This window comes from Ovis aries, chromosome 10 (assembly GCF_016772045.2).
Source record: "Ovis aries strain OAR_USU_Benz2616 breed Rambouillet chromosome 10, ARS-UI_Ramb_v3.0, whole genome shotgun sequence".
Classification (NCBI taxonomy): domain Eukaryota; kingdom Metazoa; phylum Chordata; class Mammalia; order Artiodactyla; family Bovidae; genus Ovis; species Ovis aries.
Genome location: NC_056063.1, coordinates 33,564,111 through 33,589,419, shown reverse-complemented (window position 1 = coordinate 33,589,419; position 25,309 = coordinate 33,564,111). Strand labels below are relative to the sequence as shown.

At 43.1% G+C, this 25,309-nt stretch overlaps 1 protein-coding gene across 1 annotated transcript in view; it reads right to left on the bottom strand.

Moving 5' to 3' along the window:
• LOC101115135 (phospholipid-transporting ATPase IB-like) overlaps positions 1-25,309 on the bottom strand; it is a 112,595-nt gene that overhangs the window by 25,534 nt on the left and 61,752 nt on the right. Inside the window, exons 29-33 of the mRNA XM_027973843.2 lie at positions 23,272-23,333; positions 22,321-22,377; positions 19,339-19,446; positions 15,890-15,978; positions 10,981-11,073 (exon numbers count right to left, since the gene is read on the bottom strand). Coding sequence (XP_027829644.1) covers positions 10,981-11,073; positions 15,890-15,978; positions 19,339-19,446; positions 22,321-22,377; positions 23,272-23,333 — 409 coding nt within the window. The remainder of the gene's footprint in view (positions 1-10,980; positions 11,074-15,889; positions 15,979-19,338; positions 19,447-22,320; positions 22,378-23,271; positions 23,334-25,309) is intronic.

The following is a 25,309-nucleotide window of genomic DNA, read 5'->3' as shown; positions in this document are numbered from 1 at the left end:
CAACGGGGTTTCGGGGCGCTTCTCCTCTCTAGCGAACTCACAAGCACGTGCAGCGCACACACCTGTGCCCACCTCCGTCTCCGCTCCCCGTAGCCGCCCGCCGAGGACCTGCTCCCCTGCGGCTGCAAGGGGGTGCGCAGAGGGAGGGAAGGCCTGTCTCGCCCTTCCAGCGCCCAAGTCGCCCCCGCATCGGTTTGAGCCCCGACCCTTTCGAAGGCCGTCACCCCCTCCCCCTCCTAGGCCCGGCCGGCCCGGCGTCCCGCGCTAAACCGGTGGGGCTGGAGGGACCGAGGTTGGTAAAAAGAGTCCAGGGAGCCGCGAACTTAGGTGGCTTTCAGGAGCTGGGACAGGGTGTGGCTGCCGGGGGGCGCCTCGGAAGGCCTGCTTCCTGCCCTCGGATGTGGCGTTCGCCTCGCGAACTGGAAGGACCCGCCGGCTCTCAGTGAATCACCCGGGACTCGACCCCGCGCGCACTCCCGCGCTCTCCGAGCGCGCGCTGCGCCTCCCCGCTCGGCCCCGCCCCGCGCCGCACCTGGCGCACCTGCGCACGCTCCTTCGGTCTCTAGCCACCGGCGCAGAAAAGAGGCGCCCTAGAGGCGAACGCGCAGAGAATCCGTGTTCTGGAGAAACAAAATTCTGGAGAAGTGACTTGTGCAAGCGTATCTTATTCAATTTTTGTTTGTTTTTGGTTTTCAGAGTATCGAATGTGGCTGCTGTCTCTGCGCACAGCTCATAAATGTAAAAACTTTAAGGTAACTAGACAAAAATGCCAACTTGAGAGGTTCAAAATCCAAATTCAGAGCGTGGGTGTACAATCGTTTATTTCTCGGAGAATATTGCGTTTCATTCTATTAATACTAGGTTGTGGATCAGTAGTGGACCAAGTGAAGACATCCCCAGAAAGGATCAAATCCCCGAGGCCGCTTGAAGCTGAGGCTGGCCTGTATTTCCAGGAAATGGACAGACCACCTGGTGTCCTAGTTCTTAAGACACCAATCAAACAGCAACAGTGGACCGAAAGCTTGAGCAACCAGCCTTGGAAAACGCAGGCCAGCAAGAGACCGCACATGTCTTTAATATTAATAAGTTCCTTTCCACAAAGAAGCCTCCCAAAAAGGCTTCCTGCCCAGAAATGAGGCTTTAACAAGGAACTTTAGAACAAGACATTTTCCCAAATGATTAGCATAGGATAGTCCATCATTGGGTTGATTTTTGGTCAGGAAATCTTTTCTCAGTAAGCCTCACTGGCTGGAGAAAGGATATTTTTCAGGGAACAGGTGAGATGCTGTCAAAGTAAAGTAGGCATGTAATACTTTTTCCCTAAGCACACTGTAACTTGCATGGTGTCAGGCAACTTGTTTTCCTTGTTTCCTGCTGGTCCCCTAGCAAAGTGTGCAGCCTGTACTATCTGCATAATAAACTTTTGCTACAAACACATAAAAGCATGGACCTGGTAGTTCTGAAATTTCTGAATTTATCACTTTTGAAATAGGTGATTTAAAAACTTCATGGTTTTATTGAGATATAATTTGTATACCAGAAAATCCACCCTTAAGTGCATACATAGTTCAGTATTTTTAGACTATTACAGAACTGTGCAACGACCACCACCATCCAAATGTACAACATTTTCATCACCCTCAGAAGACACATTGTGCCCCTGAGCAATCGCCCCACCTTCCATTCAACCCCTCCACCCCCGGACCTTGGCAACCACTAGTCTCCTTTACATCTATAGATTTGCTTATGCCTTTCTTGTGAATGGAATCGTGTTGTATGTGGCCCCTAGATGTGGTTTAGTCACTAAGTTGTGTCTGACTCTGCGAGCCCACGGAGCTTAGCCCACCAGGCTCCTCTGCCCATGGGATTTCGCAGGCAAGGATACTGGAGAGGGCTGCCATGCCCTCCTCCAGGGGATCTTCCTGACCCAGGAATTGAATCCATGTCCCCTGCATTGGCAGGTGGATTCTTTACCATTGAGCCACCAGGGAAGCTCATGAGCCCCCTTAGGACTGGCTTTTTTAAACTTAGCATAATGTTTTTAAGGTTTATCCATTTTGTATGTGTTTCATTCTTATTACAGTCAAATAACATTCCATATTATGGCTATACCACATTTTATATATTTGTGGATAACTTTTTGAAGTATTTATGGGCTTTTCTCCCAGTGTTTTCCTTGTTGTCTCATTTCCATTCAAACAGGTCTCAGGATTTTCTGTTTGTTTCCTCAGAAGAGTCTTTGGCAGCACAGAAAATCGACATAGTTCACAAGAATTCTTGGTCTTCACTTCTAAAAAGTCAAGAGGTAGAACAGGGCTTGAGGAAGGGGGCTCTCTACCTTGGACTACAGCAGAGATCTGAGAGACATCTCTTTGTCCCCTCAGAGTGTACTGGGTAGACAGTGTGCCCTAAGACAGGAATGTTAGACCCTGGGCATGGGGGTCCCTGCTCCTCAAAGGCTCCAGTGCCCTATCCCTGGCACAGAAGCCTCATAAAATGGCCAGGCCAAAAGAAAGCACATGTCTTTAATGGTGACCTTTGTGGGCAGATGACGGAAGAATGGAGGAGCCCAGTGCTTTGCAGCATCTGAAACCCTGGAGAGTTCATACACACCTGAGGCAGAATCACAATAATGACAGAGGGTGAAAAACAAAAGAACGGGGTTGAATTTTTTATTGGCCCTGATATGTGGGGGAATCAGGGGAGAATGAGATACAGTCTTTCTTGCACACCTGGTTTTGAGGCTCAATATCAGTCTACACTATACTCGTTACATGAGTTCATTGAAACCAAGAATATGGTGCACATCTCATACTCATCAGATATAACTCCAACATGACAGGACAGGACATTCTACTTAGAAAAATGTTTTGTATGCTGCCTGTGCCCCTTAGTCTGTGACTTTTCTGCATGACCCCTTTCCAATAAAGTAAGACAAGCTTATTATGCAACATAACATCCTTGACCTTTTTTCCCCAAAACAACCTGTACCAAAGTTTAAATTTTGGTGAAACATAATACTTTGTAATTTTATACTTCAGACTCAACTGATAAATCATCTCACAGCTACAGGAAAAATAAATAAATTAAGTAAAACATTGAAGACAAATTAAGAAAAAGCATATAGGGTTCCCCATCATTTATACCCAAGGATAGTGATTTAATCAGTATAGAAATAAACTGGCCAGAGTCACAGGAGGGAGGAGGAGTCACAGAGTCACAGAAGGAGTGTTGAGGAGCGTTGGTTCACTGCAGTTGTCCCCAGAATGAACACAAAAGGGTAGGACTCGGGAACCCAGCTCTTACTCAAAGGTGTCAGAAAAAGTCCTCTGGGGTTTGCTTTTGGTGGTGTCGTAAGATCGGACTAGTTCTTCCTGAGAAATCACAGCTCGTTCTACCTGAGAAAACGCATACCCATCTGAAAGAGCAAAGCATGGGGATGCTATTAGAAGGCAAATATGTACAGTGAACATTCTGGTGACATAAATCAAAACCCCTCCCCAACTGGAACACATTGGCCACCTCAGGCAGGGATGGCTGAGGCAGGGAGAGTGGCGAAGTCTGGGGAGGGCTTGGCGATAGAGCAGTTTGCAAACCTAGCTGCATCAGGACCACTGAAGAAGCCCTTTCTGCATCCTTCTGTCTGGGGCCAATGGATCTGCGTGGCTGGACATCACTGGGTGCTTTTTAAAGTTCTCCCAAGGATTCTGATGTGGTGCCTGATGCTCCTGAGAGCCACGTCCTGGAGGATGCAGCCTGGCCAAGGGGCCCAGGGGCTCATGTCTGTCTCTATGGGCCTGTGGCCCAGCCCAGTCTGAGCATCTCAAGAGGGGACCCACAGGTCCCTCACTACATTTTCCCACTACCGTTCAAGGGAAGGGGCCCTGGAACAGTCTGAGTCTTGAAACTAAAACCTACAACTGGAACCCAGAAAGGTGAGTTTTGAAGCTGAAAACATGCTGGGGGACAACATGCAATACTAATATTAAACTTGGTGAAAAAAAAAAAAGTCCATCATGCTGGAAATGTCTCTGTTTTAAATTTTAGCTGATTTAACTAACTATTCAAAGTGGTTTACTTGAGTTGACATGAATAACAGGGTCATGGGTAGAAGTTCCCAGAGGAAATAACTCATTGACTAGCACTCTCTCTCTCTGGGAGAATCAATCCTAGAATCATTTCTGAAAACGATACCAGCTCTTGTGGGGCAATGAGGAGAGCTGATGAATATTTTCGCTCTTCTCTAACTTCTGACCTTGACAGATCAGATCTAGAACAGTCGCACATTTGAACGATCCTAATACATTTAGATTAAAGCACAACCCAGAGCGAGCTCATGCTGCTTGCACACACTCCCAAGGTTTACCATGGCTCACTGGTGACAGTGGAGTTACTCGTGAGTGGCCATGCTCTTTAGAAGAAGAAAACCTAACTTGTGTCCAGGTGTTCTGAACTGGCTTATGTGCTTGTGTGTCGAAGGAGAGAGGGATGTGGTGGTCCACAGCCTTCTCTGCATGGAGAGCCACCCCAGAGCTGGTAAGAAGCCTGGTACCCTGCACAAAGGCAGGACCAGCGGTTCTCCAACTAGAGTGGGCGCTGCCACCAGAGGGTTGAGTCAGTGAGTCTGCGGTGGGGAGCCAACAGTTCTAGCAACTTCCCGGGTGACACTTCTGCTCCTGGGTTACGGACGGTGCATGGAGCACCACTGTTTTAGGCCATTTTCACCACAGTCTTGGACTGGATGCAGGTATCAGTGGCTTCCCATTCCCGGGGACGACCTTCCTCTCGCTCGGGAAGGATCCACCCAGAATCTCAAGGTGGAATCTGCGTTGGCACTTCTCAGGTGTCATGGATTCTCTGCGCGGCTGTGGGGACAGGAGGGAGTGCCCTGTGGCAGCAAGTGCCTGAGAAGATTTTCTGAGCGCAGAGGCCTCCCCTTCCCAAGCACAAGTCCAGGCTCTGTCAGCAATGCAAACTGCCAAAGGTGGAGAAACCACTGTCCTTCACTTTATCTTAAATGTTCTACATGCAGAAACACGGAGGGCTGTGAAAAATAAAAATATGAAAACAGCCCCACCCTTATAAAATGAAGATGTGTTTGCATTTTAAATGTTCTCCTTGTTTTGCATTAATGGTTTAAAAAAATTCAGGCAGTCACCTTCTAAAAAATGTGGTTAAATGCATGTAGCATAAAGTTTACCATCTTAAGGATACGAAGTGTCCAGTCCAGTGGCACTAAGAACAGACACAAGGCTGTGCAGACACCCCCACCCTCTGGCCCCGGAACTCTCTGCCTCCCCGACCTGAGACTCCCCTCACCCCACCCCTGGAAACCCTGCTCTCCCTCTGAGAATCTGACTGCTCCGGGGACCTCATGTCTGCGGGGTCACACAGTACTTGTCCTTTTGTGTCTGGCTTATTTCACTCATCATGTGCCTTCAAGGAGCAGGACCTCACGTTTAACCGCCCATCCTTCTATGAGTCAGTGGCCTCTCCATGTTGTGTGCGTGACTTACGTGGGGCACCTAGGTCAACAGAGTTGTTCCGGAAGACCACCTGACAGGGCTTGGGACTCACGGACCTTTGGAGATTCACTTCCTCCACCTTGGACCTAAATCAAACACAGACTGGCTTTAGTTCGTTGCGTACTAAGTTGTTTTAGTCGTGTCTGATTCTTTGTGTCCCCATGGACTGTAGCCCACCAGGCTCCCCTGTGCATGGGATTCTCCAGGCCAGGATACTGGAGTGGGTTGCCATTTCCTACTTCAGGGGTTCTTCCCAACCCAAGGATTGAACCTGCATATTTGTGTCTCTTGCATTGACGGGCAAGGTATTTACCACTAGTGCCACCTGGGAACCAGATTTAAAGGGATTTGTTGGAGGAAAAAAAAGTTTCAAGGTAAAAGTAAAAAAAAGAAAACTTTCTTATCACTTGGAGAATGTTCTTACATTTAAAACAAAATGGATATTATCCAGAGACTCTCAGCAAGATGCTTCTTCTAAGATAGCATTTTGCTGTGAGCATCTCTTGTGTTGTTTAGTCATTAAGTCGTGTCCAGCTGTTTGTGACCTCATGGACTGTAGCACGCTGGGCTCCTCAGTCCTTCACTATAGCCCAGATACATATATCCCACTATTACTCAAACTCATGTCCATTGAGTTGATGATGCTATCCAACCATCTCATCCTCTGTCACCCACTTCTCATCCTCTGTCACCTGATTCTCCTCTTGCCCTCAATCTTTCCCAGCATCAGGGTCTTTTCCAATGAGTTGGCTCTTCATATCAGGTAGCCAAAGTATTGGAGCTTCAGCTTCAGCCTCAGCATCGTTCCTTCCAATGAATATTCAGGGTTGATTTCCTTTAGGACGGACTAGTTTGATCTCCTTGTTGTCCAAGGGACTCTCAAGAGTCTTCTCTAGCACCATAATTTGAAAGGATCAATTCTTTGGCACTCAGCCTTGTTTATGGTCGAACTCTCACATCTGTATATGACTGCTTCATGTACAGCCGTCCTAACTGTTTCCTCCAAAGAGCTGAACTGGACAATGAATGTCCTGTTTTTCTCAGGCCTCTGAGAGTACCTTGGAGATCTTATGGCATGTATTTTCAGACTCTTTGCCCCAGTTTCCTTTTCTTGCGGCAAAGCCATCATCTACAGTGGTTCAAGATTCTTTTTCAAATTATTTGATTATGACAGCACCGGGTCTTCATTGCTTTGTACAGGCTTTCTCCAGTTTTGTGCGTGAGGGATTCTCAGTGTGGTGGCTCCTCCTTTTGTGGCGCACGGGCTCTAGAGTGCACAGGCTTCAGCAGGTGCAGAGTGTGAGCTTAGTTGCCCTGCAACATGTGGAATCTCCCCAGACCAGGGATCAGCATACAGGATCTTAGTTCCCAGACCAGAGATCAAACCCGTGTCCCCTGCATTAGCAGGCGGATTCTTCACCATTGGACCACCAGGGAAGTCCCGGTCTGAGACTCTTGACAATGTACATCAAGACAGGTCAGCTCTGGGCATGAGAGCTTCTCCAGATCCCAAGGCTGACTGGGGGACCGCGCGGGAAAGTCAACAGTGAGAGAACCAAGAATCTTGAACTCCTACAACTTTTTCATTTCTTGCTCTCTTCCTTGGTGAGCTGATGATTTTCTGTAGTGATAAGCTTGATTCCTCTTTCTTTACTTTTGCGTATTTAATATAAGTTTTTGCTTTGTGGCTACCATGAAGCTTACACAAAGCAATTCATATTGGTAACAGTCTGTTTTAAGTTGATAAAAACTCAAGGTAGAGTGCACTTAGAAACTTTACACTTTTACCAACATGGGTTTGATCCTGGCATTGGGAAGATCCCCCAGAGAAGGAAATGGCAACCCACTCCAGTGTTCTTGCCTGGGGAATCCCAAGGACAGAGGAGCCTGGCGGGTTACAGTCCATGGGGTCACAAAGAGTCTGAGACAACCTAGCAACTAAAACAAACAACTGCAGTGCTTTAGGTTATTGATGTTGCAGTTTACATATTTTTATCTCATGTATCCATCAACAAATGATTGTGGTTTTAGTTATTTTTACTACTTTTGTCTTTTAACTTTCACATTAGTGAAGGTTTATAAGTGATTAAACTCACCATCTTCGCATCAGGTTATTCTGAATCTTACTATTTATTTACCTTTATCATTTTCATACTTTCACACCTTTCCCTTTTACTTCTTAGTGCCCTTTTGCTTTGGCTTAAAGAAGTCCCTTTAGCATTTCTTTCTCTTTCTTTTGTTGGCTGCCCTGGGTCTTTGTTGCTGCCTGCGGACTTTTCTCTAGTTGTGGCGAGCGGGCTCTACTGTCTAGCTGCAGTGTGTGGGCCTCTCACTGCAGGGGCTTCTCTTGCCGTGGAGCACGGGCTCTAGGGCACGCAGGCTTCAACAACTGTGGTGTGTGGGCTCAGTAGCTGTGGGACACAGGCTTAGCTGCCCTGTAACATGTGGAATCTTCCCAGACCAGGGGTCAAACCCATGTCTCCTGCATTGGCAGATGGATATTTAACCACAGGCCCACCAGGGGAGTCCCCCTTTGAAGACCAGTCTAGTGGGGATGAATGCCTTCAGCTTTTGCTTGCCTGGAAAACTCTTTATCTCTTCTCCACTTCTGAAGTATACCTCTGCTGAGTGAAGTATTCTTGGTTGGTACTTTTTTTCTCCTTCAGCATGACACCCTATACTCTCTCTCAGCCTGGAAGGTTTCTGTTGAAAAATCCTCTCATAGCCTCATGGGCATCCCCTTTTGTGTCATTAACTTCTTTTCTTTTGTGGCTTTGAGGAGTCTCTCTTCATCTTTGATTTTTCACAGTTATATATATATATATATGTATGTATGTATATATATATATATGTATATAAAACAGAGTTTCTCTGGTGACTCAAATGGTAAAGAATCTGCCTGCAGTGCAGGAGATCTGTGTTTAATCCCTGGGTCAAGAAGGAAATGGCAACCCATCCCAGTATTCTCTCCTGGAGAATCCCATGGACAGAGGAGCCTGGCAGACTATAATTTGCTAATGAGTCTCAGTGAAATATTTTAGGGGTTGACTCTGATTGAGGCTTTCTTATGGCTTCATGTATCTGAATATGCGCACATATATTTTTTTTAAATTCTCTTGGGTAAATAGCTAGAAATGGAGCTGAAGGGTCACAGGATAGGTGTTTGCTTAAATCTATCCTAGGATTAGAATGACCAGTTATCCAAACTGATTGTACAAGAGTTCTAGCCATTCTTCATTCTCATCACACTTAGTACTATTGATGGTACATACTCAGTTCAGTTCAGTCGCTCAGTCATGTCCGACTCTTTGTGACCCCATGAATTGCTGCATGCCAGGCTTCCTTGTCCATCACCAACTTCCGGAGTTCACCCAGACTCATGTGCATCAAGTCAGTGATGCCATCCAGCCATCTCATCCTCTGTCGTCCACTTCTCCTCCTGCCCCCAATCCCTCCTCTCATCAGAGTCTTTTCCAATGAGTCAACTCTTCGCATGAGGTGGCCAAAGTATTGGAGTTTCAGCTTTAGCATCAGTCCTTCCAATGAATACCCAGGACTGATCTCCTTTAGGATGGACTGGTTGGATCTCCTTGCAGTCCAAGGGACTCTCAAGAGTCTTCTCCAACACCACAGTTCAAAAGCATCAATTCTTCGGCACTCAGCTTTCTTCACAGTCCAACTCTCACATCCATACATGACCACTGGAAAAACCATAGCCTTGACTAGATGGAACTTTGTTGGCAAAGTAATGTCTCTGCTTTTGAATATACTGTCTAGGTTGGTCGTAACTTTCCTTCCAAGGAGTAAGTATCTTTTAATTTCATGGCTACAGTCACCATCTGCAGTGATTTTGGACCCCCCAAAATAAAGTCTGACACTGTTTCCACTGTTTCCCCATCTATTTCCCATGAAGTGATGGGACCAGATACCATGATCTTAGTTTTCTGAATGTTGAGCTTTTAAGCCAACTTTTTCACTCTCCTCTTTCACTTTCATCAAGAGGCTTTTAGTTCCTCTTCACTTTCTGCCATAAGGGTGGTGTCATCTGCATATCTGAGGTTATTGATATTTCTCCCAGCACTCTTGATTCCAGCTTGTGCTTCTTCCAGCCCAGCGTTTCTCATGACGTACTCTGCATATAAGTTAAATAAGCAGGGTGACAATATACAGTCTTGATGTACTCCTTTTCCTATTTGAAACCAGTCTGTTGTTCCATGTCCAGTTCTAATTGTTGCTTCCTGATCTGCATATAGGTTTCTCAAGAGGCAGGTCAGGTGGTCTGGTATTCCCATCTCTTTCAGAATTTTCCACAGTTTATTGTGACCCACACAGTCAAAGGCTTTGGCATAGTCAATAAAGCAGAAATAGATGTTTTCTGGAACTCTCTTGCCTTTTCCATGATCCAGTGGATATTGGTGATTTGATCTCTGGTTCCTCTGCCTTTTCTAAAACCAGCTTGAACATCTGGAAGTTCACGGTTCACGTGTTACTGAAGCCTGGCCTGGAGAATTTTGAGCATTACTTTACTAGTGTGTGAGATGAGTGGAATTGTGCGGTCGTTTGAGCATTCTTTGGCATTGCCTTTCTTTGGGATTCTGGAGAAGGAAATGGTAACCACTCCAGTATTCTTGCCTGGAGAATCCCATGGACGGAGAAACCTGGTGGGGTACAGTCCATGGGGTCACAAAGAGTTGAACACGACTTCACTTTCACTTTCTTTGGGATTGGAATGAAAACTGACCTACATACTCAGTAGGTGCCAAATACATGGATATTGGTTAATCACCCCATTCATTTGCTTTAAATTTGCCTGTACTACAATGTTGCTTCCCCCTAGAACTTTAAAATGTGCTTTGGGGTCTCTCCGCCCAAGCCACACCATCAGTTGCTTTCCATCCTTTCCTTTAAGCCTAACAAAGCACTTAAATATTCAGCATATTCCAAAGATTGATTCTTTGCCTTAGAACCCCTGCAAAAACATTCCAGATTCAGAGAACACTGACTGGAAACTCCAGGTCACACCCAGGCCTCCAGTGAAAGCCCAGAACAAACGTCTGACATGGTTACTGAGAAGGCCCGTGGTCCTTTCACTCAGGACAGCTTATGTCAAGCAGTTGGAACTGATCTCTCTCTGGAGCTGGTGTGCATGCAGAGGTTAAAGTCTTGATGAGAGGAACGGGATTTCCTGACGCCATGGGCGTGGGATGTGAGGAAGAGGAAGTGAGGAGGACCTCAGGACTGGGGGCCAAGAAGCCATTGATTGAAAGGAAGACCGTGGAGGGGTGCAGCAGAAGGGGGGCCTGCCCTGCTGGCGATTCGATGCTCAAGAGGCCAAGAAGACCTGGGAAATCATGGCGGGTCAATCCCCACACCCCTGGGAGGGAAAGGGCAGGAGGGGGAAAGAGCAAGGGAAACAGGTTTTTCACAAAAGTCAGGAAAAAGGGAACTGCCTCACCTCTGTGAAGAGTCTCTGCGAAGTACCTGAACTCCACTGCTTTCCATCTCCCGAACCTCTTCCAGCAAAGTTCTGTGGCAGGTGTTTCTAATCCTGTAAGAGACGGAAAGAGAAAAGGGACATAAAACATGAGCTCTGCACACTGGGAGTCATGGTTTCTCCCCTCCTGGATGACAGCTGGACACCCCTTGGCTACAAGCAGTGTGGAGGGATGCGAGGCAGCATGTCCTGTCTGCGTGTGGACAGCAGCGTCTACTTTCCTGGTAGCTGAGAGCATTGCTGCTGCTGCTGTTGCTCAGTCACTTCAGCCGTGTCTGACTCTGCGGCCCCAGGGACTATCGCCCGCCAGAAGCCTCTGTCCGTGCGATTCTCCAGGCATGAATACTGGAGGGTTGCCACGCCCTCCTCCAGGGCATCTTCCCAACCCAGGGATCAAACTCGCATCTCTTATGTCTCTGGCATTGGCAGGTGTATTCTTTACCACTGTGCCACCTGGGAAGCCCCGAGCGCATTCCAGAGTTGGACAATGTGAATTAGCAACCAGCCACCTCAAACACTGCTGACTCTCTGTGAAAGCCTAGATATTTCTGAGCCTGCACACCACAAATACTGAGCCTGTGTGCCACAACTAAAGAATCCATGTGCTGCAACGAAAGATCTCACATGGCACAGCTAAGATCCTGCGTGCCATAATTAAGACCCAATGCAGCCAGATAAACAAATAAAGATTTAAAAAAATCTTTTTTTAAAATTTCATGAGTTCTTTAATATTTAAAGTGAAAGTGAAGTTGCACAGTCATGTCCGACTCTTTGTGATCCCATGAACTGTAAGCCTACCAGGATCCTGCAACCATGGGATTTTCCAGGCAAGAACACTGGACTGGGTTGCCATTTCCTTCTCCATTTACATTTAAAATTACCTTCAATATTGGAGACAGGGATTTGTAACACCTTAGTCTTTTACCCACCCCCTTTCTGTTAGACTTAGTTAAAAAAAAAAAATTCAGATCTTCTAATAAGACCTTCTAGAACTAACACCAAAAAAAAACAAAACAAAACAAAACAAAAAACAGATGTCCTTTTCATCATAGGGGACTGGAATGCAAAAGTAGGAAGTCAAGAGATACCTGGAATAATAGGCAAGTTTGGCTTTGGAGTACAAAATGAAGCAGGACAAAGGCTAACAGTGTTTTGCCAAGAGAATGCACTGGTCTAGCAAATACTCTCTTCCAACAACATAAGAGATGACTCAACACATGGGCATCACCAGATGGTCAGTACCAATATCAGGAAGGTTATATTCTTCACAGCCGAGGATGGAAAACTCTATACAGTCAGCAAAAACAAAACCAGGAGCTGACTGTGACTCAGATCATGAATTCTTTATTGCAAAATTTTGACTTAAATTGAAGAAAGTAGGGAAAGCCACTAGGCTATTCACATATGACCTAAATCAAATCCCTTACAATTACAATTATACAGTGAAGTGGCAAATAGATTCAAGGGATTAGATCTACTCTATTGATAGATAGAGTACCTGAAGAACTATGGACGGAGGTTTGTGACATTGTATAGGAGGCAGTGATCAAGACCATCCCCAAGAAAAAGAAATGCAAAAAGGCAAAATGATTGTCTGAGAAGGCCTCACAAATAGCTGAGAAAAGAAGAGAAGCAAAAGGCAAAGGAGAAAAGGAAAGATATAACCATCTGAATGAAGAGTTCCAAAAAATAGCAAAGAGAGGTAAGAAAGCCTTCCCCAGTGAACAATGCAAAGAAACAAGGGAAAACATTAGAATGGGAAAGATTAGAGATCTCTTCAAGGAAATCAAAGATACCAAGGAAACATTTCATGCAAAGATGGGTACAATGAAGGACAGAAATGGTATGGACCTAACAGAAGCAGAAGATACTAAGAGGTGGCAAGAATACACAGAAGAACTGCACAAAAAAGATCTTCATAACCCAGATAACCATGATAGTGTGAGACAGACACCTAGAGTGTGAAGTCAAGTGAGCCTTAGGAAGCATCACTACGAACAAAGCTAGTGGAGTGATGGAATTCCAACTGAGCTACTTCAAATCCTAAAAGATGATGCTGTTAAAGTGCTGCACTCAACATGCCAGCAAATATAGAACTAGCAATGGCCGCAGGATGGGAAAAGGTCAGTGTTCATTCCAGTCCCAATAAAGGGCAATGCCAAAGGATGTTCAAACTACTGCACAATTGCACTCATTTCACAGTCTAGCAAAGTAATGCTCAAAATTCTCCAAGCTAGGCTTCAACAGTATGTGAAGCGAGAACTCCCAGATGTTAAGCTATGACAAACCTAGACAGCATATTAAAAAGCAGAGACATTACTTTACCAACAAAGGTACACATAGTCAAAGCTATGGTTTTTCCAGTAGTCATGTATGAATTTGAGAGTTGGACCATAAAGAAGGCTGAACGCCAAAGAATTGATGCTTTTGAACTGTAGTGTTAGAGAAGACTCTTGAGAGTCCCTTGGACTGCAAGGAGATCAAACCAGTCAATGTTAAAGGACATCAGTCCTGAATATTCATTGGAAGTACTGATGCTGAAGGTGAAGCTCCAATACTTTGGGCACCTGATGTGAAGAACTGACTCATTGGAAAAGACCCTGATACTGGGGAAGATTGAAGGCAGGACGAGAAGTTAATGACAGAGGATGAGGTGGTTGGATGGGATCACCAACTCGATGGACATGAGTTTGAGCAAGCTCCAGGAGCTGGTGATGGACAGGGAGGCCTGCTGTGATGCAGTCCATGTGGTCACAAAGAGGTGGACACGACTGAGTGACTGAACTGAACTGAACCAACTGAGAGGAACCAGAGATCAAATTGCAACATCCATTGGATCATAGAAAAAGCACAGCAATTCCAGAAAAACATCTGAGTGACTGAGTAAAGTCGTTCAGTCATGTCCACCTCTTAGCAACTCTATCAACTGTAGCCTTCCAGGCTTCTCCATCCATGGAATTTTCCAGGCAAGGATAATGGAATGGGTTGTCATTTCCTTCTCTAGGGGATCTTCCCCACCCAGGGATCAAACATGCATCTCCTGTGTCTCCTGCATTGCAAATTGATTCTTTACCCATTGAGCCATTGGGAAAGCCCAGAAAAAATCTACTTCTGCTTTATAGACCACACTAAAGCCTTTGACTGTGTGAATCACAGCAAGCTGTGGGAAATTCTTCAAGAGACGGATATACCAGACACCTTACCTGTGAAACCTATGTGCAGGTCAGGAAGCAACAGTTAGAACTAGACATGGGACAACAAACTGGTTCAAACTGGGAAAGGAGTACATCAAGGCTATATATTGTTACCCTGCTTTCTTAATTTATATGCCGAGTGCATCATGAGAAATGCTGGACTAGATGAAGCAAAGCTGGAATCAAGATTGCCAGGAGAAATATCAACAACCTCAGATATGCAGATGACACCACCTTTATGGCAGAAAGCAAAGAGGAACTAAAGAGCCTCTTGATGAGAGTGAAAGAGGAGGGTGAAAAAACTGGCTTAAATCTCAACATTCAAAAACTAAGATCTTGGCATCTGGTCCCATCACTTCATGGCAAATAGATGGGGAAACAATGGAAACAGTGACAGACTTTATTTTCTTGGGCTCCAAAATCACTGCAGATGATGACTGCAGCCATGAAATTTAAAGACACTTGCTCCTTGGAAGAAAAGCTATGAGCAACCTAGACAACATATTAAAAAGCAGAGACATTACTTTGCAGACAAAGGTCCATCTGGTCAAAGCTATGGTTTTTCCAGTAGTCATATATGGATGTAAGTTGGACCATAAAGAGAGCTGAGTGCAGAAGAATTGATGCTTTTGAATTGTGGTGTTGGAGAAGACTCTTAGAGAGTCCTTTGGACAGTAAGGAGATCCAACCAGTCCATCCTAAAGGAAATCAGTCCTGAATATATACTGAAAGGACTGATGCTAAAACTGAAGCTCCAATACTTTGACCACCTGATGTGAAGTACCGACTTATTAGAAAAGACCCTGACACTGGGAAAGATTGAAGCAGAAGGAGACGGGAATAACAGAGAATGAGATTGTTGAATGGCATCACTGACGTGATGGACATGAGTTTGAGAAAGCTCTGGGAGATGGTGAAAGACAAAGATGCCTGATGTGCTACAGTCCACGGGGTTGTAAAAAGTCAGACATGACTGAGCAACTGAACAACAAATCTAATAATATTGGCTCAGACAATAAAGGAATCTGCCTACCATGCTGGACACCCAGGTTCGATTCCTGGGTCAGGAAGATCCCCTGGAGAAGAGAATGGCTAACCACTCCAGATTCTTGCCTAGAGAATCCCATGGGCAGAGAAGCCTCGTGGGCTACAGCCCATGGCATTGCAAGAGAGTCAGACATGACTGAATGTCTAACACTTTTTTCAATCTAATATTTAAATATTCTGGGAGAAATGGATTTGAAAGACTCTTATGCCAAATTTTTTGAAAGTAAAGAATGACTTTCTAATTTCAATATTTCCCTTCTAGTTCTTATTTTATCATTAATTCTTAATCTGTGATCATCTGGTATCACATTTTTTTCCCTATAAAGTAGATAAGACTTCCACACTAAAGAGTGAAGAAATGGACCTCTTTTCAGAAAAAAATTATGAACTTTATTTCTACCAAATTTCCCTCTCATACATTTAATTCCAACTTTTTTTTCCTAAATTGATTGCTGGTAAATCTCCAGTGTCAAAAAGCAAAGGGCATTTTCTGCCTTTAAAAGTTCCATGACATTTAATATTCACAGGGTGGCATTAAACTAAGTGTTTAATTTCAGAGCCATACAATTGTAAAGGATAATTAACTATGATAATATATTCTCTGGTTTCCACTTCATTTTTCAACTTACGATTTCCACGCTACATTTTGAATCAGGCACACAATCGGGACTATGAAAAAGCCCAGCCAAAAGTGTGGACACACCAGAGCCATATTGCCCTGCAAATAAGCAGAGATAAGGGACATTTCAATAAGAATCTTTTTGTTTGCCAACAATGAGGACCAAGAGCAGCTTTCAGTTTCCTCCCCGCCACAAAAAAACAACCTGGGGATGTCAGGAAAGGCATGGATATGAATCCATCTGACTGCAGTCCTATGAATCTAGAACTACTAAATCAATTAAATAAGTTCAGTTCAGTTCAGTTCAGTTCACTCGCTCAGTCATGTCTAACTCTGCGACCCCACGAATCGCAGCACGCCAGGCCTCCCTGTCCATCACCAACTCCTGGAGTTCACTCAAACTCACGTCCATCGAGTCAGTGATGCCATCCAGCCATCTCATCCTCTGTCGTCCACTTCTCCTCCTGCCCCCAATCCCTCCCAGCATCAAAGTTTTTTCCAATGAGTCAACTCTTTGCATGAGGTGGCCAGAGTACTGGAGTTTCAGCTTTAGCATCATTCCTTCCAAAAAGCCCAGGGCTGATCTCCTTTAGAATGGACTGGTTGGATCTCCTTGCAGTCCAAGGGACTCTCAAGAGTCTTCTCCAACACCACAGTTCAAAAGCATCAATTCTTCGGCACTCAGCTTTCTTCACAGTCCAACTCTCACATCCATACATGACCACTGGAAAAACCATAGCCTTGACTAGATCGACCTTAGTAGACAAAGTAATGTCTCTGCTTTTGAATATGCTATCTAGGTTGGTCATAACTTTTCTTCAAAGGAGTAAGCGTCTTTTAATTTCACGACTGCAGTCACCATCTGCAGTGATTTTGGAGCCCAGAAATATAAAGTCTGACACTGTTTCCACTGTTTCCCCATCTATTTCCCATGAAGCGATGGGACCAGATGCCATGATCTTCGTTTTCTGAATGTTGAGCTTTAAGCCAACTCTCCTCTTTCACTTTCATCAAGAGGCTTTTAGTTCCTCTTCACTTTCTGCCATGAGGGTGGTGTCATCTGCGTATCTGAGGTTATTGATATTTCTCCCAGCAATCTTGATTCCTGCTTGTGTTTCTTCCAGTCCAGCGTTTCTCATGATATACTCTGCATATAAGTTAAAAAAGCAGGGTGACAATATACAGTCTTGATGTACTCCTTTTCCTATTTGGAACCAGTCTGTTGTTCCATGTCCAGTTCCAACTGTTGCTTCCTGATCTGCATACAGATTTCTCAAGAGGCAGGTCAGGTGGTCTGGTATTCCCATCTCTTTCAGAATTTTCCACAGTTTATTGTGATCCACACAGTCAAAGGCTTTGGCATAGTCAATAAAGCAGAAATAGATGTTTTTCTGGAACTCTCTTGCTTTTTCTATGATCCAGCAGATGTTGGCAATTTGATCTCTGGTTCCTCTGCCTTTTTTAAAACCAGCTTGAACATCTGGAAGTTCACGGTTCACGTATTGCTGAAGCCTGGCTTGGAGAATTTTGAGCATTACTTTACTAGCATGTGAGATGAGTGCAATTGTGCAGTAGTTTGAGCATTCTTTGGCATTTGCCTTTCTTTGGTTTTGGAATGAAAACTAACCATTTCCAGTCCTGTGGCCACTGCTGAGTTTTCCAAATTTGCTGGCATATTGAGTGAAGCACTTCGACAGCATCATCTTTCAGGATTTGAAACAGCTCAACTGGAATCCCATCATCTCCACTAGCTTTGTTCGTAGTGATGCTTTCTAAGGCCCACTTGACTTCACATTCCAGGATGTCTGGCTCTAGATGAGTGATCACATCATCATGATTATCCCGGTCATGAAGATCTTTTTTGTACAGTTCTTCCATGTATTCTTGACACCTCTTCTTAATATCTTCTGCTTCTGTTAGGTCCATACCATTTCTGTCCTTTATCGAGCCCATCTTTGTGTGAAATGTTCCCTTGGTATCTCTAATTTTCTTGAAGAGATCTCTAGTCTTTCCCATTCTGTTCTTTTCCTCTATTTCTTTGCATTGATCGCTGAAGAAGGCTTTCTTATCTCTTCTTGCTATTCTCTGGAACTCTGCATTCAGATGCTTATATCTTTCCTTTTCTCCTTTGCTTTTAGCCTCTCTTCTTTTCACAGCTATTTGTAAGGCCTCCCAGACAGCCATTTTGCTTTTTTGCATTTCTTTTCCATGGCGATGGTCTTGATGCCTGTCTCCTGTACAATGTCATGAACCTCATTCCCTAGTTCATCAGGCACTCTATCTATCAGATCTAGTCCCTTAAATCTATTTCTCACTTCCACTGTATAATTATAAGGGATTTGATTTAGGTCATACCTGAATGGTCTAGCGGTTTTCCCTACTTTCTCCAGTTTAAGTCTGAATTTGGTAATGAGGAGTTCATGATCTGAGCCACAGTCAGCTCCTGGTCTTGTTTTTGTTGATTGTATAGAGCTTCTCCATCTTTGGCTGCAGAGAATATAATCAATCTGATTTCGGTGTTGACCATCAGGTGATGTCCATGTGTAGAGTCTTCTCTTGTGTTGTTGGAAGAGGATGTTTGCTATGACCAGTGCATTTTCTTGGCAAAACTCTATTAGTCTTTGCCCTGCTTCATTCCACATTCCAAGGCCAAATTTGCCTGTTACTCCAGGTGTCTCTTGACTTCCTACTTTTGCATTCCAGTCCACTATAATGAAAAGGACATCTTTTTGGGTGTTAGTTCTAAAAGGTCTTGTAGGTCTTCATAGAACCATTCAACTTCATCTTCTTCAGCGTTACTGGTTGGGGCATAGACTTGGATTACTGTGATATTGAATGCTTTGCCTTGGAGACAAACAGAGATCATTCCGTCATTTTTGAGATTGCATCCAAGTACTGCATTTCAGACTCTTTTGTTGACCATGATGGCTACTCCATTTCTTCTGAGGGATTCCTGCCCACAGTAGTAGATATAATGGTCATCTGCGTTAAATTCACCCATTCCAGTCCATTTTAGTTCGCTGATTCCTAGAATGTCGATGTTCACTCTTGCCATCTCTTGTTTGACCACTTCCAATTTGCCTTGATTCATGGACCTGACATTCCAGGTTCCTATGCAATATTGCTCTTTACAGCATCGGACCTTGCTTCTATCACCAGTCACAATTAAATAAACAGGCATATAAAACCTAAATATAGTACTAACTTAATTTAATACCTTCATTGAAACGTTCAAAATGCAAAAAGAGAATCTTGAAAGCAGCAAGAGAGAAGTAAATCACCACATACAAGGATCCTCAGTGAGATCACTAGCAGATTGCTCATCAGAAACACTACAGGCCAGAAGACATTGGGCCCATAAATTCAAAGTGCTAAAAGAAAAATACTATCAAACAGAAACCCAGTTTCTGGCAAGACTGTCTTTCGAAAGTGAGAGGGAGAGATTTAGAGCACACTCACCTGTCCTGTCATCTCAGGAGCAACAGGAATAGTGGGCCAGAGGGAGGAGTAAACCGCAAAAAACCCCAGCCAAATCATTATGCTGCCCCAAATGGCCAAATGGGTGAACTGTAGACAGAAGAGCGGCAGGGAAATGTTTCAGCCTCCTCTACTTGAAAGGACATTTTTTAAAACGCTATTAATCAACTATCAAAATCCATTTGTCCACACCATAAGTTCTCATATGAAGAAGCTGATACTTTTTCAATTTGTTGCTATCTGAGACTTCCTAACATCTTTCTCAGAATACTTTGCTATGAACTCAAGGCACCATTGTCTGGCAAGTATCAAAAACAACTGTTCTTGTTCACCCAAGCCAAGTGGTGTTCAGAGTCTTCAGCAAAAAGATCAACTCTCAACAGATGTGGTTCATTACAATTGGTGGGTGATTTAATGAGACTTGGGCTTCTGTCTGTTTATTAATACAAAGTTCTTTACAGTAAAAAAAAAAAAAATTTAAATACAAATCATTGAGAGATAAAAATTTGAATGTATTGTGAATAACTGAGGAACAATGGCAGTAGTTGTGATCCTTAGACTGACCGGAACTGGTAGGTTTTGTATATGCCATTCTGGCTGAGACTGTAGCTGAAGAACCACTGACCAGGCCTGAGTCTGGGAACTGGTACCAGATTCTCCAATGATAGATGCTAAAATAGTAGACCCTTCTGTGGATCTGAGATCTGTTGCTTTGAGCAGTTGGTGTTAGCAGGGGAATAGTGAGGAAAACAACTAGGAGACCTATGTTCTACCCTTAGCCACAGTGGGTATACCACTTAAACTGAGCAGGCCTAAGATGTATTATCTATACGTAATAAGGCAACTGGCTTAGACTAGATCAAATGTTCTCATCCTAATTGTTTTTGTTTAGTTGTCAAGTTACGTTTGACTCTTTGAGACCCTATATACTGTAGCCCATCAGGTCTTCTGTCCATGGGATTTCCCAGGCAAGAATACTGGAGTGGGTTGCAATTTCCTGCTCCAGGGGTTCTTCCCAACTTGGGAATTGAACTTGAGTCTCCTGTGTCTCCTGAATTGGCAGGAGGATTCTTTACCACTGAGCCACCTAGGAAGCCCTCTTATCCTAATAGGATTTTGGTTCTTTTCCTCAATACTTTTTAGTATTACTTTTTACTATTTAGTAGTACTTTTTACAATTACTTTTTAGTAATGAGCACCTGCTCATTACTTAGTCATCTCTGAACAAAAACTATAGAGAAAAAAACCCAAATGTGCTACTTCTCAGAGTATATATTATTTGTTTAGGAGTCATTTTCAAAGGCACTTTTTCACACTCCTTAAAAATAACCTCTAACCCAAACAATTCTTCCTCTGATTAGAGTAAACAGATCTCTGTCTCGTGATAACAGATTGATGGAGAAGAGGATCAGTCTGAAGCTATGAACTTCAGACTCTTCAGAACTGCAGTGAGTTTTCCTGTAAGAGTTCCCTTACAGTCGACATCATGCATCATATGCAATGTGAGGTGTTTCTGTGTGGCTTCGAGAGTATTTTCAGATGGGTCTCTGTTTGGATCATCACCTTCTGGGGGCTGCCAGCCCCCACTGCTGCTTAGAGCTGTGTTCTGTGTCTTTCTGCTCTTGCTTGCTTTCTGCACCGGATCAGTGACTTCCAGCATCACCCTTCTCCCCAATGAAGACACTGCCTCCTCGGCCCTCCCCGTAGGCAGGGCAGCATCAGCACAAAGGTGAGAAACAGGCCCTTCTCTCTCCTGCCTCCATCCCTACTCCTTCTTAGCCCCCAGGTAAGCTGGAAGGCAGGTGCCCAATCCGTCTTAGGCCGGACACCTCATGTAGTTCTAAGCGTGCTTTGGCCTTGAACTATTGCTTCATTCACAAATGAGGTTCAATACATACAGATGACAGAAATGGTCTATGCTCCATGAATATGGTATAATACAATCAGATTGCCTTATGATTTGTAATAAAATATTTTTGCTCATAACTCCTTGGTTCCAACTTAGTGTTGGGGTCCAGTAGGGATGGTGGCAGTCAGAACTCTGAATTGATTGCATCAGAAAGGGAATATATCATAGGCTGAATCAACTTAGTTCTTCAAAAGTGACAAACACATAAAAATTCATTTTCTCTCAGAAACTTTTTGAGTACAATTTGAGACACAACTTATTTATAGATGTAAATATATATGTGTAGGTACACATACAATTTATTTAAATTATTGATGTCATAAAAACTAAAATTCTGCGTAATTTATCAGAAATTACACTTGTAATAGTATCCTGAGGAGATCATTACTCATATCTGTAAGTACACCTGTATTGATAACAGTATTGATTATATATCATTCACAGTAACTAAAGTTAAAATAATTATTCTAAAAATAATGCAAACTTTTTTTAATAAATAAAGTAATGCAAATAACAAGCATCCATGTGCTGAAACATTATTCCATCAATTAATAAGGCATAAAAATTAAAAATTTGGAAAAATATTAAAGATCTGTCATTAAGTGAAAAAAAGCAACTTGTAAAATATTAGGTACATTATAACCTTGTCTTTATAGAGGGGTGGGGGGAGACTACACAGAACAAAGAGAGTAGAAGCCAAAATGTCAGCATCATTGACACTGAAAGGAATAAGCAATATGTATTTTTCTTTTTGTCTGTATTTGCTAAATTCTCTCTTATCATTCTGTACTTGGATAATAGTGAATTAAGGGTCTCAATTAATGTCATGATAAATTGAATCTGTTTCAAACGTAAGGCAGGAAAATGGATATTCCACAGCCATTAGATGGCTAGTATGCCTTTCCTCTGGTTTAAATCATCATTCAAACATGTAACACAAGAAGTAAAATGTGGAGACCAGAAAAAAAAATGCTTGTTACTTTCTGAAGCTGAAGAAGGACATCAGTGTGCTGACAACCATACTAGACTGAGGAAATATCTTAACAAATACTCACTTTATTCCAAGACATCGTCTCCAAACCAGCTTTCAGACAAACAGTGACAACAACGTACTGTGCAAGGTGCCAGGTGCAAAGGGAAGGGAAAGAGATTGGAGAGAAAGTATTAAAACTTTCCATCAGAATCTGCACCTCCGCACCTGCTTCCTGACCCTCACCCCGTGGTGCCACCACGTCTGCTGAGCTGTGGTGTCATTACGTTGCTAAGTGTTTTGCTGCATTTCAGTAATGGAGAAAATGCTACACTTTTCAATCAGTGTTCCTCATTTAGCAGCTCTGTACCGTATGATGAAAATCCATGCTTATGTCTTCAGCTCTTCTATTTATATTCTTTATGAACAGTGTGGAAGATCTGACTCAGATTAGAAGTGGATTGTAATCTCTTGTGACTGTGCTGACCCTCAAAGCAAAAACTGCAAAACTATCATTTTGCTGACTACAGAAAGTACTGGCCCTGAACTATGGTGGGGAAGCAAATACTTCTATCACTAGGGATAAATAGGCAAGGTTTTTCAAGATTCACAATACCCTCTGATTCAGAAATTACACTTCCAGAAATTTATCCTAGGATATAGTTACTCATGGGCATAAGGGATCATCTTTGCAGCATTGTTCATAGTGGCAAAGGGTCCCAAACAACCTTCACATCCACTAACTGGAGACTAGTTGAATAAATAATGGTGAGTTATCTACACAAGCAGCCCTGAAAGGTAGACTTTCATGGGCTGATTTGAAGCCATCACCAAGGCAAGTTATGTAATGATAAGGCACAAAAGAGCACGCCCCTGTACGAATAACAACAAATGTATATGAATTTCACATTTCTAGAAACATAAGTAATGCAACCATTATAACAGTGCCTTCTTGGAAAAGTCACTGCTGTCTTACAATGCTTCAATTGTTTCATTAAACACTAGGAAAAGTGATAATCCACATGGATGATCTTACCGTATATACAAAATTCCCAAGAAACAAATAGTCTGTAGTGTAACCACTTTGCAAGACCATATCTGAAAAGTGAAAAAGTTATTTTTTAATCTTTATAGAGTCTGAAACATAGATTTTTAAAATTTGTTTTTACTAAAGGTACCCATACTGGACACCAAAAATATTTATCAATGATTGGTCGCATTTCTCAAGTGTTCTGTCAGGGACAACAATACTTACTTTGCCTACCACAGTTGTGACATTTTTTCCTTTTCTTACTTCCTCCAAAGATAGATTTAGAAATAAATAGATAAACTGCAAGGAGTACGTGGATGCGATTATGAAGCCTAGAGTCACATGCATCTAAACCAGCTATCGGAATCTATAAATTAAAAGTCCCTGGACTTCCCTGGTGGTCCAGTGGCTAAGATGTTGTGCCCCCAGCGCATGGGGCCAGGTTCAAGTCCTGGTCGGGGAACTAGATCCCACACGCCACAGCTAAGACCCGGTGGAGCCAAATGAATAAATAGATACGAATAAATATTTTTTAAGAAAAAGAAAGTTTTTTTTTTAAAAAAAAAACAATCTAATCAGTGCTGCCAAGTAGCAAGATGAGGATTTTAGGGATGTTTGTCATCACATTTTTCACACTATTTCTTCTCCAGCATAACTAAAATAATAAACCTAACAGATAACTTGAAGCTAAAATAGAATTTCATATACTTTTTAACGATTCTTAAACCTGCTGTACACTTACAAATTTCATTCTAAAAGGTCAATATTATGTCAAGATTAGGATAATTTTTTAAGATCTTCTTTACACTTTTAAAAATTCTCAATAAATATTGGTGGACCTGGTCCTGGTTGATATAGAAATTTTTAAGTGCTTATCTCTGACCCTAACCCCAATTCAGGTAGCACACCCATATATTTGAGGCTCACTTATTTCCTGATTTATGTTTTCTCCTGATTTAGAACTCACTAAAACGTGCAATGCCTACTCAGCTGCTCAGTCATGGCCGACTCTTTGCAAGCCTTTGGACTGTAGCCTGGGCTCCCCCGGCAGTGCTAGTGGTAAGAACTTGCCTGCCAGTGCAGGAGAGGCCAGTTCCATCCCTGGGTCGGGAAGATCCCTTGGAGAAGGAAATGACAACCCACTCCAGTATTCTTCCCTGGAGAATCCCATGGAAAGAGGAGCCTGGCAGGTTGCAGTCAATCAGTGCACAAAAAATCAGACATGACTGAGGACGCATGCAATGGGTATGAAGTTGTATATCATCATGGTTTCAATTTTTTTGTTTAAATATTAATGATGTTGAACATGTACTTATTAGTTATTTGTCTGTCTTCTCTGGATAAATGTCTATTAAAATCCTTTGTACATTTAAAAAATTTGAGTCATTTATCTTTTTATGTTGAGTTATAAATCTTCTCTATATACTCTGGATACAAATCTTCTGTTATCGGTAACTTGTGTATCCTTTGCTCCATTCTGTGGATTGCATTTTCACTTTCAACTAATTTGACACTTTCCAGCTATTATTTCCTTGAATTTTTTTTTTCTGCTTCATTGGTTTTCTCCTCTTGTTCTGGTATACCCATCGTGCTTCTGTTGGTGTGCTGAAAGGCATGTCACATTCTGTAATGTTCTGTTTATTTTTCTTCACTCTTTTATCTCTGGTCTTCAGACTGTGCTGTGCTAAGTCACTTCAGTATTGTCCAACTCTTTGCGACCCTATGGACTGTAGCCCACCAGGCTCCTCTGTCCATGGGATTTCCCAGGCAAGAATACTGGAGTGGATGGACTTGCCCTCTTCCAGTGGATCTTCCCAATCCAGGGATTGAACCCACGTCTCCTACATTTCCTGCATGAACAGGTGGGTTCTTTACCACTAGCACTGCCTGGCCCTTATTGTCTATTGGTCTAACTTCAAGTTTGCTAATCCTTTTTTCTTTCAGTTCAAATCTACTGTTGAGCCCTTCTAACACATTTTTCAAGTTTTTGGTACTTTTCAACTCCAGGGTTTTCATTCAGTTCTTTATCTATCTCTTTCCCTGG